The sequence below is a fragment of the Nelusetta ayraudi genome, unplaced genomic scaffold (genome assembly GCF_046127955.1).
Source record: "Nelusetta ayraudi isolate G7.1 ecotype Tasmania unplaced genomic scaffold, CSIRO-AGI_Nayr_v1 ptg000135l, whole genome shotgun sequence".
Taxonomy (NCBI): Eukaryota; Metazoa; Chordata; class Actinopteri; order Tetraodontiformes; family Monacanthidae; genus Nelusetta; species Nelusetta ayraudi.
The window spans coordinates 6,747,571-6,762,829 of NW_027466185.1; the positions used below are offsets into that span (position 1 = coordinate 6,747,571).

General features: G+C 49.8%; 1 protein-coding gene across 1 annotated transcript in view; it reads right to left on the reverse strand.

Annotated features, from left to right (window-relative positions):
• Positions 1-15,259, reverse strand: part of arid2 (AT-rich interactive domain 2) — a 31,485-nt gene that overhangs the window by 5,000 nt on the left and 11,226 nt on the right. The window contains exons 5-15 of the mRNA XM_076051446.1: positions 10,648-10,866; positions 10,223-10,290; positions 9,534-9,603; positions 8,634-8,884; positions 6,949-7,045; positions 6,635-6,844; positions 6,376-6,540; positions 5,565-5,643; positions 5,319-5,453; positions 4,178-4,425; positions 1,368-3,493 (exon numbers count right to left, since the gene is read on the reverse strand). Coding sequence (XP_075907561.1) covers positions 1,368-3,493; positions 4,178-4,425; positions 5,319-5,453; positions 5,565-5,643; positions 6,376-6,540; positions 6,635-6,844; positions 6,949-7,045; positions 8,634-8,884; positions 9,534-9,603; positions 10,223-10,290; positions 10,648-10,866 — 3,668 coding nt within the window. The remainder of the gene's footprint in view (positions 1-1,367; positions 3,494-4,177; positions 4,426-5,318; positions 5,454-5,564; positions 5,644-6,375; positions 6,541-6,634; positions 6,845-6,948; positions 7,046-8,633; positions 8,885-9,533; positions 9,604-10,222; positions 10,291-10,647; positions 10,867-15,259) is intronic.

The following is a 15,259-nucleotide window of genomic DNA, read 5'->3' on the forward strand; positions in this document are numbered from 1 at the left end:
GCGCCAGAATGAAGGTCGCACCACTTTCTGCACAACAAGAACAACCCGACTGAACTACGGTAATCAATACAAAGTCACTTCATTCGATGGTTTAGACCGGTGTTTTTCAACCTTTGTGCGAAAAATTATTTATTTCACGTAATTGGTCTGAAAAAAAGAATGAAATTCCATTGAGGGACTGTGCTTTAAAGGGAATGTCAGGCCATTTTCCTCCCAGGACATCAGCTTTGTGTGCATCTAAACAGGCCCAGGTTGCACACTGCAGAAGTACAAATAAATAAAGAGGATATATTGTCATTATTTGGCTAAAAAGTCTAATTTTATAATATTTTTAGTTGGTGGTGTGCCACCAAATTTTTCCAAAGTAAAAAATGTGGCGTGGCTCAAAAACGGTTGAAAAACGCTGGTTTCAACCGCCCATGGCTCGTGGATAAACACAGTGAAAGTACAAACAGCATAGAAAACACAGTACATGTGCAGCACCACAACGGACGAGTTGCTCGCGGGCTAGTTGAGCGTTTGTCGGCTGAGAAGTAACCCGCGGCCGGTCTGGCGGCGCGAGTTGTTCTCTCAGCTGCATTACTGTGGGAGGTGGGTATCAGCGAGGGCCACATGGTCTTAACTGGCCTCACCTTCTTAACCTCCCGACGCTTTTGTGAGCGATGCGAGCGACTCGCCCAACATCAGCGTCCCCGAGCTCGTTTTATGGCAAAAACGCTCCGAGGCAAAGACTTCAGATACAGTTTCAAATGTTTAAAGGTCCAGAATGTAATATTTGGCTTCATTGGTTATTTATATATTAGTAAAAGCTTAATGTTCTGCTCATAAATACATTAATAAAAGTGTTTACCTGCAGTAAAATATAAATAATTTGCTTTTCCTACCCATAGAAAGATTTTTATTTATGTATAAGAACACACATAGACCAAGGGTCTTGCTCCCAGTTAGCTGCCATCTTGGCCCGCCATGTTTCTAAGGAAGCCCTGTGTGGACAATCCAGCTGCCTGACAGCGCATTTCATTGTTGGGGTGAACGCTCGCTTCCTAAAATAAACACACAAAGAGGAAGGTGGATGACGTATCCAGATTTGGGTGCACAGGCCACCGTAGTTCACTGGAAAACTCGGGAGGACGAGAAAGAGAGAATGAAACATGCTGCAATCTAAAATGTAACCAGTTGATGTCGCTGTTTCTTCTTCAAAATCTCCAATTATTACACACTGGACCTTCTAACTGGGAAACCAAACAAAAAAAAAAAAGCGACAACAGCTTGAATTCGCGCCGTTGGAGGAACACACAACACCCTCTTGCAAGTATCTGCGACGCGTCTCGCCAGCAGACTGCGGCGCGTGCGAGAAGCTCACTCACCGTGGAGACGACCGCCTGCGCGGGAGAGCAGTTCCTCTGCTGGGCGGCGTTCTCTATTGCTACTTTGGCTACTGTGCTTGGGTCCGTTCCCGCCGGCACCGCCACCATGGTGGCGCTGCTGCCGGCGTTGTTGGGGTCGCTGATGGTGATGATACGCACGCCCACTTTGTTGGGGATCCCCGAGGGCGCCGCCGCCGTGCTGCGGTCCTCGTTCTCTGCCGGCCTCTTGAGGCCGCGCGGCTCGGACGTCAAGCCGTTGGCGTTGGCAGCACTCTGGGAGGTAAGAGAGACGGTGGAGGGGAGGGTGGAGTTGGGGAGCAGCTGCTGCCTCAGGACGGGCGCCGCCAGAGGTCCGTTGGTCAGTTCCGAGGGGGGCTTGCCGCCCGCCGCCGCCGCCGCCGCCAGGGGTCCGTTGGGCAGCCGCTCGCCCTGCTGGGCTTTGGCAGTGTCCTGCTGGGGGGGCGGAGGGGGAGGCGGAAGTGTAGGAGGGGGAGGGGCCACCTCGCCATTGCCCAGGTGCTGTTTGGAAGCGATGTGATTTGGAATGTTTCTGTCGCCGCGCTCCGAGTCGCACACGCCGTTGACCAGAGTCCGTTTGGGGTCGGCGGCGGCGGCGGCGGCGCCCTCTGGCTGGGAGGCAGCGGCGGTGGAGTCCGGCTTCCCATTGGCCGGCCCGTTGAGCGCCCCCTGCTGGCTGTTCCCTGAGTGGTACGGAGGTAGATTGGACTCCGCGGCGCACTTGCGGCCGTTGAGCAGCTTGGCGGTGCCGCCGCCGCGCGCCGCCACCACATCGCCGTTGCTGGCCGTGCCGTTGGAGGGGCTCGCCGCCGCCAGCGAGGAGTTCTCCATCACCTCGATCCGCCGCTCGTGGACGTGCAGCCCCGTGGCGTCCTTGGCCTCCTCCTCCTTCTGGCAGATGATCTTGTCCCCCCGCAGCGCCGGCGGCGGCGGGGTCACGGAGGGGAAAGGGGGCGAGGCCACGGACGTGGCGAAGCCGGCGTTGGGGACCACGGTGAAGGTGGTGGGTCCCTGGATGATGGTCGCCGTGGCCGCCGCCCCGGCGCCGCTCGTGGATATCAGCTGGCCAAGCGGACCGGGAACCAGCTGGACGTTGAGCTGCTGGGGCGGCGGCGGCGCCGCCGTGGCGTTGGGGGCGGCGTAGCTCGTCTGGTAGATGATCTGCTGCTGGGGAGGCGCCGCCGCCATTGCCGCACTATTGGGGAGGGGCATCTGCGGCGCCGGCAGGATGAGCTTCCCCCCCGGCGTGGAGGGCCCTCGCTTGGGAAGCAGCAGCTGTTTGATCAAGCTGGACTCGGCGGAGGTAGGCTGTGAGGGGGGAGGAGTCTGGGAGATGATCTGGAGCTGCTGCTGCTGCTGCTGCTGATGGCGTTTGATGGACAGCGCCTGGCCGACCGTCTGACCGGACGGGACCTGGGCGTTGTGGGAGGGGCTGGAAGTGGCGGCGGGCTGCCCGGCGATCTGGATGGCAGAGGTGTTGGCCAGCACGATCTGGTGGATGGCCGGGGCGTAGGCGGGGTTCTGCTGAGGCCCGGCACCCACGATGACCACGCTCTGCTGCTGCTGGCTGGGAGCGGCGGCGACAGTGGCGGCTATCGTGACGGCCGGCGCCCCCTGCTGGCCCGGCGCCGGCTTGGGGGCGATGTTCTGGAAGGCGAGGCGCTGCGGCCCCTGGGGGGCGGCGGGCGCGGCGTTGGCCTGGGGCTCGGCGTGGGGGGGCGGAGGGGGCGAGTGCTGGGCGAGGGGCGGGCACACGCCGTGCACCCTGGCGGTGAGGATGTGGCCCTGCGGCACCTGCTGGAACAGCGTGACCGAGTGCTGCTGCTGCTGCTGCTGCTGCTGCTGGGTGGTCGCGGGAGGAGGAAGAGGAGCGGCACCCTGGGGACTGTGGTTCTGAGGAGCCGCCGAGGTGGCGATCTGGACCGTCGGGCCGGGTCGAATTTGTGGAGGGTTGGCCGGGGAAAGCGGAGGAGGCTGGCGGGGAACAGTCTGCTGCTGGTTTGCGTGGGGAAGCTCCGTGGTGGTGGCGGTGGCCACAGAGGGGTTGGCGCCGCTGGTGTTCAGCCTGACGAACTGGGCTCCAGGACTGTGGTGCCCCAGCGGCAAGCCTGGTTGAATGGACACCAAACGCACAGAAACTTAGCGTCCGCAACTCTCGGATTCGTGTGTTTGCAAGAACTGTTTTTTGTTCTTTTCATGTGCAGAAAAATGTGCTAAAAACAAGCGACGGCAGGCGTTGGGATTTGATTCAAAAAGAGCAAAGCTTGCGGCAACAAATTGGAAGCTTTCTTATAAGACGTGACAATATTAAGGTCAACTTATTTGCAATGAATCAGTGGCATTTATGACAAGCAACTGAACTTTGAGCGTTACTGGGTGAGCAGGAAAAGTGCTTCAACTTATTGGTCTTTTTCGGGATTTTGTGAATTAAAAATAGTGCTTTATTACAACATTACTACATAACTGTAATTATTTAATTTTATTTTTGGCGATATGGAGGTGTTTAATATTCAATCTTTTTTATTCTATTTTTACTTTCCGCATGAGAGCTGAGAGACTCCAAAAGTGTGTTATGCTTGAATCATGACAAATAAAATAAAATATCATAATAAAAAAATCTTGAATTATAAATTCAAGAATGGCACCCTAAAAAGATGATTCAAGTTGTAACGACAATAGCGAAAGGTATTTTCAAAATAACTGCCGTTTAGGTTCCGCTGCTCCGTCACTGAACCTGCACACTGTTTTTTGTCTCACCCTTCACATCCTCAACTCAACAGCTCTTAGCTTACCTGGAGGCGGCGCTTGAGGGTCTCCGGGAGCTTCGTGCCTGGCTGTTGGGGGAGGAAGAGCCGCAGCTGCTGCAGGAGTCTGCTGCTGCTGCTGCTGCTGCTGCTGCTGCTGCTGGTGAGGCTGCTGGTAGTACAGCTGGATGGGCAGGGGAATCGCCCTTCGCCTTAAACCCACCAGAAAAATCTGCAGTTGACCGTTGGACTTGGCCTCCTCGGGTCGCCTCATTGTGTGGTTGGGAAACACAGTCCTGTAGGGGCGTGCAGGTGGAGGAGAGGGGGGGGCAGGGGGGGGTTTATTAGAAGAAGACTAAGAAGTCCAGTAGCTAGTTTTCTAAGTTGCAAGACTAGTTTTACCAAAAGAACGACACTTTAGGTAAATATCTCTAGAACTGACATCACTTTAACCTTTTCTAACACCCAGTGCAAAACTTTTTTTCTTCCTCCGTCCTCACGATATGGAAAAATCTGAATGCTTCCCCTTGTGTTTCTCCAAACTTAGTTTGAACCCAGAGTGGCACAGTGTGCTCTAACTCAAGGTCACCGACGCCACTTAAAATGCCTCTTTGGCGAGACTTTGGCAAAAACCCTGACGCTACGTGTCTGTGTCTCTGGCTATTAGCCGATTTGCCACCGTGTCCGACTGCTTATGACCACTGTTTTTTTTGTAAAAAAAAAAAAAACATTACAAATACACCCAAAGACACAAAAAAAAAAAAGAAAGAAAGAAATATTTCAGCGATTCAGCTGTGTTCGGGGTTAAAGTCGAGGCTACGAGCTTCAAAACTCAACCGACAGGAAAACGTCCAGTCAACCGGAGCTGAACCGTCCTGTTTACGCACACACACCTCTGATGTTTTTAGGTACTGCTGAGGCACATTGTGCTGCCAAAACACAGCACGCCGCCAGTGAAACTGATCAAGTTGGAGAGGGCTGGACAGATATATGCTACATAAAGGAATAAACGCATTTTGATTCAAAAGATTACAACATTAACTTTGTTCCACTTCTTATTCTTTATCTCGCTTCGTTCAAAGCTGCTCTGGATAGGGGGGGAAAAGAAAAAAAGTGCACGGACTGCTCTGCACACGCCAGGCCAGAGGACAGCCATCCATCAGAAGCCTGACGGGAGAGCGAGACTCACCGCAGACACTTGAGGAAGCCGGTGGAGTTCAAGATGTTGCCCCGTCCCATTTTGTTGCATGTGGACAGATACTCCGAGTACATCTCAGATCGAGACACGGAGCCATCGGGGTACGTCTCGAAGTGTGCCTTTAGCCTGTTGAGAGAAACAACATGATTATCAACGGCTGCGAGATGCTCGGACGTGACGGGTGTCTTTCTCCTTGTTTTTTTTTTTTATTTAAATCCGTCGGAGAAATAATCTCACCACTGCAGTGTAAACTTCTCTCCGTCGAGTTCAACAATACCGGCTGGCGGTTGATTGGACTGAGCCGAGACCCTTGGTGCTGATGGGGGGGAAGAGAACAGTCACAACCGTTAAAGCCACAAAATAGTCCACTCAAGGACTCTGCTGATGCCCCGTCCGTCCACTAGATGTCAGCAAACTGACGACTTCAGTAGCCAAAGGAGTGCCACCCAAAATCACAGAATTCACTTTTCCCACCAGGTGTCACTTGTTACTTCAAAAGGCTCCTTCAGCAGGCCCGCATTTCATATCCCTTTGTCTTTACCTCCAGTTGTGACACAGGCTGACGACGCGCAGCAAACCACTCGCACTGGGCGGCAAAGGAGCCGCAGGCACGCGCAGATGTCTAAAGTGTAGCGTTATGCGGCAATGAGATTAGAAATATCTTTTTTTTCCCCATATATGCTTCTGAATTACAAGAGACACTGGAAACAGGGAAAAAGAAAAAAAAAACGAAAGGCCGCAAGCACTGGTAAAATGAACTGAAATCGGAAAAACAAATGGAGCGGTTTGCAAGGCACTGAAAATAACATTGAATACAGTATTTGTTTGCAGAAAAATGATCACTGCCAATTAATTTATTTTTTTTTATAGGCAACCAGCTCACTTTTTTAAACTGAACTTTTTTACTTTGTTAACGGCTTTGCTCCTTGGTTTTGCAAAAAAATAAAATAAATCTGATCAACTCAAAGCGCAGCACAGCAATCCTTGCCCTTAAATTTCATTTATTTTATTTTTTTTCACTCTGAAACGTTGGAAGGAGGAAACTCACCGGCCACCGCCGCCCCCTGCGTGGCTGCGGGCACTTGCTCCACCAGCTGCGGCCGAACCTCGGCCGCCTGCTCGGCGTTGGCCTGGTGCTCTATTAGCCGCACTGCCGTCAGCGCGTCGGGCCCAAACGTGTGAAGGTCGACAGAGACGAGTCGCACAAGGAGGTCTGAGAAGGTGGAGGAGGAGAAACGATGAGATATATCAAAGTCAACATGATTTCACTGAGTCGAACCGGGTGAAAGACAGGAGAGGACCCCAACCTATGCTGTGGTCCACGGTGGCGATCTTGCTGCAGGGGATCTCTCCGAGCTGAGCCAAGAGGTACAGCACCTCCAGCGAGGCCATGAGGAGCATGAGGTCGGGCAGGGTGAGCAGCAGCGTGACCTCCCTGTACGAGTCCTGGTCCACGTACTCGCAGATCAGCACGCCGTTGTCCTCCACCTTGCTGAGGTTGCCCAGGATTTCCATCGCTAGCGAGGGGGGACACGGGGGCGGGGCACAAGCGTGAGCCAGCTGAACGTATAGCTGAGAACACAGGCGCGTTCAAAGACGAGGCGCAGTGCGGCGGCCTCACCTCTCATTTTGAGAAATCTGTCCCTGGACATCAAGCATTTGGTGATTGTGTGAAAGATTAGATGAGTCATCCGAAAGTCCACCGGATCCAGCTGGAGCTAAAAAGAGCAGAAATATACATTAAAAAAAAGACTTATTATTTAATCATATGCCTTCTCATCAGCCAGTAACCTCTTGAAAAACGAACGAGAGAGAGAGAGAGAGAGAGAGAGAGAGAGAGAGAGAGAGAGAGAGAGAGAGAGAGAGAGAGGGAGAGAGAAAGAAATCAATCCAGAATTTCCGGTGCTATTTATTTTAATCACAGAGATGCAGAGATAACAAGAGAGCGCTGCCACATATCTGCAAGAACGTGTAATGTGTCCTGAGCCCCACATTCCAATTAGTGGCATCAAAGGCTTAACTGATTTTATCAGGGACCAATCTGCACATACGGTTTATAAAAAAAATAAAAATAAAATAAATAGAGCACGCTGGCTCATTTATATGGATTTCAGAGCAACAAATGTGACGATAAGACGAATCTGAACTCAGCCTCAAACAGCAACTGCCAACAGTCAGTCAGTCGGTGTGACTATTTTATGGCTGAGAGATGAAGGGGGAGGAGTTTCTCAGCCTCTGCAGTTGACGTGCAAAAAAATTATTTAGAAAAACTAGACTGCTTGGCAGACATGGCGCTAAATTCTTAAAATAATACCAAAGGAGGGGCTGGTCTGACTGTGTTGGACTCACCGCCCAGTCTGCCTCCAAGTGAATCACTGGGCAGATGTGTGTTTTTGAGTGGGAGCAAATTATTTTTTGGATTATTCGACAGTCCAACTAAGCCGATGCTGTTTGGCTGCCGTCAATGAATGAATTTGTGCAAATTCCGTCCTACTACTGTGGTGTCAGGGGACGCAGTGGCTCGTGTCTGCTCCCATGAATGGCTTCATATCTACGATGCTACTCGCACTACGTTGTGCGAAGAACCGGTTGAGTCTCCAAGTGCAGTTTATTTCAGTGCCATTGCCAACATTGACCCACATGCTGCACGTGCACTGCTCTGTCCAGCTCAGGACTGGATGTTTCAGCAGGATGACTTCCCTTGCAACACCCAGAGTGCAACAACTGTAAGAATATTGAGCAACCAAATGATGTCCATTTGTCTGTGTGTCTCTGATACAGCCAGATATTTTGAAACATACACAAAACAATCTCTGGAGAATGTTTCATGACACTAATTTGGATTGGGTAAAATTTTAACGGTGTCCAAAAACTTTTTTCCCACTGCTTTAATTTGCATCACCTCTTTGTTTGGGGTGGAAATTGTTCATATTTTGGCTCTGTCTTGATAGTTGTTGTACCTTAAATGTATGTTTGTTGTTAAAAAAAAAAATTTGGGAAAATCCAATAAAAACATAATAAAAAAAAAATAATAATTACAGCTCAATTAAATGTATGTTGACTTAGTAATAAAAAAAAATCAAAGTCTTCCTCATTCTCAATTGAAAATGTGATTTTTCTTTTTGGTGTTATAAAGTGTCGCTGTTAAGCTTCTCTGATCGCACCCATCTGGCACTTCTATTAACCTCAAATGCATGACGTCAAATTAAAACTGAGGGATGGGGAAGGGTGTGTGTGTGTGTGTGTGTGTGTTGGGGGGTGAGTAATAGATGAGTAATAGCTCGATAACGTGACGGGTGCACCGACCTCCGCGGCCACGTTGCCCAACGTGTCGAGTCCGAGCTGCCGGAGTGAGATGAGGTTACAGTGGGCACAGAGCAGAAGGAAGCGCAGGCACGTTCGGTTGGCCGCCAGCAGCTTGACGTTGGCCTCCTCGAAGGAGAGGTTCCGCAGGATGACGGCAATCTGCAGCACCCGCTGGGCCTCCATGTCTTTGATCCCGGGATTCCGCGGAGGGTGGAAGAGGCTGTGCAGGCGCTCCTCGCGCAACGTACCGTCTGCAAAGGACAACACCAGCGCCGTGGTGAGGGAGGGGCGTGACCAGTGTGTGTGTGTGTGTGTGTGTGTGTGCACAGCTGGAGCTCGGTTTTTAAAGGTATCACAGGTGTGAAATTAAAGCTAAGTCTGCACAAACAAGCTCGCGATTGCACTTTGGAATTATGCTAACATGATCTCTTTGGCCAATCGGAGCGATCCTGGAGAACGCCACTTACAGACGTGTCAGGACGCAGCCAGTCAGACTGAGCTGAGACACAGCAGCACGTATGACGTTGGGACGTCACGCCGGGAGTAAACTCTTTTCTGGTCATTTTCAGGCCTTTATCTTCTTTCCCTTTTTTTTTTTTTTTAAACGATTTAAAGACCAATAGCGAAAAAATCTATAATCGCGATTCAGGTCACAGTCGTCCTGTCAGCCGTTTTAAAGGTGTTTATTTTTGTATTGAGGTCTATGGGGAAAATGCTTTTTGGGCCCATGGGATTTTTTTTTTTTGCTGCAGTACCTCAAGTGGCCACTGGGGAAGACTGGTGGGCCATCATATTGGCGGTCCGATAATAATACACCCATGGAGTCGATGCTTGTATCACTTGTGATTGTTGTTTTTTTGTGTGTGTGTGTGTGTGTGTTTTAGACGAAGCGTGTCTTACCTTGTGCTGTGCTGTTCTTGTCCCAGATCAGCTCCCTGACTTCCGTGTCCTCCACCACCTCCTTCCAGAACTGCGGAAGAACGGCAACCGTTAGCGATACATTGCAAGCTGTTCACGACACCACAATCTAGCGTTGCCGCAAACATCCCGCCAAGATTCTGCTGCAATAGTGGGCATTGTGAGATCAGTGGCATTAAGTGTAATCAAGGTCTGCGTACTCGACTATGATGATTTGGGAATCCCTCCAAGGCTCTACGTTATTAGGACAGAGAGCAGAGCTTTCTGATAAATACAGCTGGAGACAGATTGCAGGCCAACCGTGTGTTGGTCTTAAATTACGTCTCAACGAACTGCGTCTCTAAGAAGAAATCATCTTGCAAGAGGCTTCATTGGTCAGATTTCTATTTCAATACTTGTTGAGTATTTTCAATCTGCTTAATGTACAAAGAGCCATGCAACAAGGCCAAAAAGATTTTTAAGTGAAAGAGAAAGCTTATTTTTAAAGCTTATTTAAGTTTTTTTAAATCGGCTCTATAAAAAAAAAAAAAAACTCTTTCTTGATACTCCTTGGTGTCTACCTAATATTTAAATGCTTCCAATTGAGAGAAAGTGCAACGTCTTTGGGACAGGGAGCAAAAAACACGATGAAGATCAGGCAAATTAACAATAAGAAGAATAAAAAACTTTACCCTAATGAAATCCCGCGAGGTTTTCTCCTTCCAGTCCACCCCAAACACCCCGGAGAAGCTGCCTAGCGCTGCAGGAGGACAAGGGGGTTGGGGCAAAGCATCAGTTTCGGTTCAGCGACACTGTTTTTTCCATTTACATGTTTTATTAATTCTTCTTTGTTAAATCATATTTAGGACTACAAAGACAATCAAACGCTATGGAGGCTGGATTTTTATTTCTACTTAACCTCCACGAGATGAGAGAAACACCACTTGGCATTCAGACATGTAGGATTAAAAGTATTGTGAGGGTACATCAGTGGAGAAATACAACTGATTTTTGATTCATTTAAGTATCAAATAAAGTTTAGACTTTAGAAGGGGCTTCTTATTTCCTTTCACGCCAGATAGTCGCACAACGGCCGAGTGTCTTTGTGAGAACTCACAGTCGTCGAAGACGCCAGTGTGGGCCAGCAGCAGCGTCACCAGTTTGGGGTCCTTGTCCAGCTGCATGGCGTGCTTGCTCTCGTTGGAAAGCAGAGTGCAAACGTTGACGGCGAAGTCCACTTCGTTGGGGAGGCCCGAGAGGAGGGACAGCACCAGTTTGTTGTAGTCGCATGGCGGCGCGAAGTCCGTCGACAGCCCGTAGCTTTGGCGAAGATAGTCTGGGGGAGGGGACGACAAAGACAGTTCCAAGCATGAGTCTGGAAAGTTTGGGAAAAATTACTTGTTTTGTCAGTCAAAAAAAACAACAATTAATTAATTCTCGAGATGATGAAATTTTAAAAAATGTTCCAAAGTGGAAGTTGCTAACAGGCGACTGCGACCACATCCATTTCTTTCTGCACCAACACTTCTCCACACAGGTCACACGTTTTCGCTCAAGTTTGCACCTCATTTCAACGCATTTGCTGAAATTCAAAGAAAACAGAGTCCGACTTGGCACAGTTAGCGACAGCGAGCCGCTAATGCTCACAACGACTTGAATAATGTTAAAAGCGCCCGGAGTGCATCAATTTCTGAGCGCGTTCAAATCAAGAAGCCGCTTGAAGTTTACTGACTGCCGTGTTCACACTTTGATCTCCAACAGACCCGAAGTCGAGACTGAATTCTGCAGGTCAGAGTAGGAATTTCGGTCTTTCCGCAGTCTCATTATACAGGGGTGAGTTTCCCGAAAAATCTGTTTCATCATGGATAAAGCAGTGGGCTCCTCTCAAAACGAAACATTTTGACATTTGAACAGTTCCAACAGAATTATTTCAAAGTGCTGGAGCGCCGGTAAACACGGTGACACGGCAATTACCACGGACACAAGACAAAAAAAAACATAAGCAGGAGAAATAAAGAGAGGGCGGGAAATAAAGAGAGGGAGGGAAATAAAGAGAGGGAGGGAAATAAAGGGAGGGAGGGAAATAAAGTGGGGTCGCTGCGGAAGAGAGGAGGAGTGGAAGTGCTGAACAAGCCCTGCAGGCCCGAGGAGAGTTCCGGCTCGTAAAAGCAGCTCGCTGCAAAATTCAAGTAAAGTCCCGCGTTGATCGTCGTGCGGCAAGAAATTCCACCCGGATTTGTTCTTCCTGAAGAGACTTTGAGGAAATGGGACATCAAGACGCTCGTACAAAACAGTCAAACCCTAAATGAAGCTGACAAGGCAAATCTCATCAACACCAAATCGCTCAATAACTTTGTTGGAACTCTGAGAGAAGACGGCGGGCCTGAAAGGACAGCTGATGCGGACCGCCACAGTCTGCAGGTTTGATTTTCCCACATGCATCAATCAGTGCCGAGGTGTCGCTTCCCCTTCCGCAGAAGATGTTTCAATTTTGTGCAGGATTTTTTTTTTTTTCTCCCCCAGAAACCACAGCCGTCGAATTTGACTTTCGCGGCAGAAAAAAATGGGGCTTTGCGCAGGCAAACATCATTCATCCAAGTTGCCGTGAGGGTGTTGAGAGCGGCGTTCCGGACCTGGCCCGTCCTCCGGACACCTGCAGCGACGCAGCGACGGACTGATGTGTGTGACATTTTACTACAGCGGCGGGTTTTTACGAGCGGAATACATCAAAACCCCGCAACCAAAGACAGGATGAGTCGACCTCGGGAGACCGAGAGCAGAATAACGAGCCATCATCGAGCCTGGCAACCCAAAAAGGGCAGGGGGGGGTGGGGGGTGGGAGATCCCACGGTTGCAGCCCTGCTGACAACCCTGCGCGGCGGCTGGATTTACATTCAAAGCCTGAGCCGCAGCCTGCCATCGCTCGTTAAAGGTCTCGGATTTCACCCGTTCTCACATCCCCAACACAATACAGAATCTCCACCGACAACATTTAGCCACCTGTTTACATGCGGCCTCCCCTCACAACACAGCCAGGCTCTGTCTTCCTGCTGAACCTGCTGCTTGGTCGGAACTTCCTGGTGTTTTGGAAGCTGTCTGGCGGAGGCGGCACGAAGCTGGAGGGGGTTTCAGTGAACTTCTCGGAGGGGCTGATTTCAGAAGCTATCAGCGGTGAAGGAAGGTTGCAAACCACGGCATCAGTGATACGGACCTTTAATGTTGGTTTTAATGTAATCCTTTAATGTAATCCGGATTCTAGGGACAAGTTCCAGTGCAAACAAACAATATATTTTCTGCAAAATGGTCTTGACCTCCATCATGGAAAAAAGAAGAAAACATGACAGCTGAATTATATAAACTTATACGTATATTAGATATATGCATATCAGGATGCAAATAATCAGGTGGCGGCAGTACTTGTTGGAACACTGTGCTTTTGTTTTGTTTTTTACACTGGAGGTTTGCAATGTCTTCTTTAGCTGGCTGTCGGCTCTTGGGTACAAAGAAAGAGCTGATTTCAGTGAAGTGTGCAGCTCCCCGGCTGCAGCACTGTGAGTTCGGGGGAGCGAGAGGGCGACTAAACCAACAGCAAAAGTAAGAGGGGGAAAATAATCGCTTACAACCACAAAGGGAGGGAAAAAAAGGTGGGGAGCAGCATTTCTTAGTCTTGCATCGGGGGGCAAGAGAGCAGCTGGTGTAGTTCGCTGTAAATAACGGGCTGCGTTTTGCCCCGTCAGTGACTGCTTAGAGCTCATCAGTTTAGGTGCGGAGTTTAATGTCGACCACATCCATGCAACTTAAACATGCATTTTTTTCTTTGCTCCGCGATGACATGTTTGTATTTAATGAGCATCCTCGTCAAGAGTGACTGGTGAAACCAATCGGGCTCTGTTTCCACGGGAGACGAGCGCATGCAAATTATCGCAGCGCGCAAAAACTGCACCTCCAATGCAAAGTCTGTACATGCGACGTCTTAAGAGTGCGCTGCGAGGAGACGAGGGCCGCCTCTTCCACAGCGTGATGCAATGCGAGGAATGTCCAGGAGATGCCGATCTTCTCCTTGGATTAGAAGCCGGGATTTCCTGCGTCGCTGCCAGCTGTGTTTATGGACCTCGGGGATCGCACAGCGCCGCGGCGGCAGTGGCAGCGGCGCCGAAAGACCCCAGGACGGCGAGGTCACTGCGGCCGAGTAACGCGACAATAAACGAGGTTGTTTATTACGCGACAACAGTTTAACGGCCGTGCGGCGATCAGCCGTCGCGACAATGGCAAAACGTTGCCGTGCGAGGAGTGGGGAGAAGTGGCGGGATGTGGATTTCCCCTCCACAGCAGACGGTGCAGCCGGCTGTGTTTTATCATAAGTGGCTACATCAGTGCGTAAATAAGAAATCATGTCAGCTTCAGCCCTGATCGCTCCTCCGACTGAGACACAACAATGAATGTCTGTGCTGAACTTCAGGCCGCAGGGTTCCCGCTCGCTTTCACCGACAACATTTCTAAACTTTCCCATGACTTTTCCATGACCCTACCACAAGATTGAAATACAGGATTTCCTGAATTAAAAGACAGGTGAACCTTCACTAATTACATCATGGTTAAAAAATCCCTTCAAACATAAAGGTGACTAAAGGTGAAATCTTTAGGCGATCAAATAAGACTAAACTACACAGGTGGAGTCAGCTGGGCTTATTCTGTTCACATACACTACCAGTCATAGGTTTGGACACACCTTACAACTTTCTACACTGCAGATAGACACTGAAGACATCAAATATATGAGCAAGATGTACTGTATTTACTTATGCAGCAAAGAAAAACATTCAATAGCTCTAAATGTGCTTTTTAAGGCTATTTTCCCTACATAATTCCATGTGTCTTCATACGTAGTTTTGATGCCTTCAGTGAGAAACTGCAACGCCAATAATCATGAGAATGAAAGAAAAGACATTAAATTAACAGGGTGTGTCCAAACTGTTGACTGGCAGTGTAGCTGTAGCATTGTTGGAGACACAGCCTATGTTAGCTGAGAGCAACAACACAGTCAAATTTCATGACTTTTCAAAAACTTTCAGTGATTTCACAAAATCTTTGACTTTTCCAGGTTTTCCACGACTGTGGGAACTCCGGGGTGGGTTGCACCGCACCAGCAGCGCAGACCGCAGGCGTGAAATGACCGGCTTTCTATGCGGCGAGACTGCAAAGCAAACTCATGAGGAAAGCCCCCCCCCCCCCTTAAAAATAAACGTCTGACACATCAGAGCGGCGAACGTGAAAACCTTGCAAGGCCCCGCGGACAGAGTTCATCGTCGGAATCTGTGCCATTTCCCTTCCACTCCAATATTTTTTTTTTGGAGTCGATTAGCTGCGCGGGCTGAGGTCTGGCTGGGAAGAGAGCCAGGGAAGCTGAGGTGAAGAGAAAACCAACAAGTGCTTCTCCCTTGCCAGGACAGTCGCTCGCAACAGACGGCAGCTTTTGCCGGCTCGCGTTTACTACCGAGCACGCACGGGCGGGGCGACACGTAAAGGCATGAAGCACACTGAAAAAGTTTTTCTTTTCCGACATTGAGTCACTGTAGTTTCTTTTTGCTTCGGTTTCAAAGATTTTTCGCCAAAGCAACAGTGTCTGTGTGGGCAAGGAAAGGCTACAGGCAATTAGAGCGCGTTCACGCCTTTAAAAGCTCCAGTTCAGGCGGAGATGGGTTCGGCGAGGTGAAGGCAGAACCGAGTGA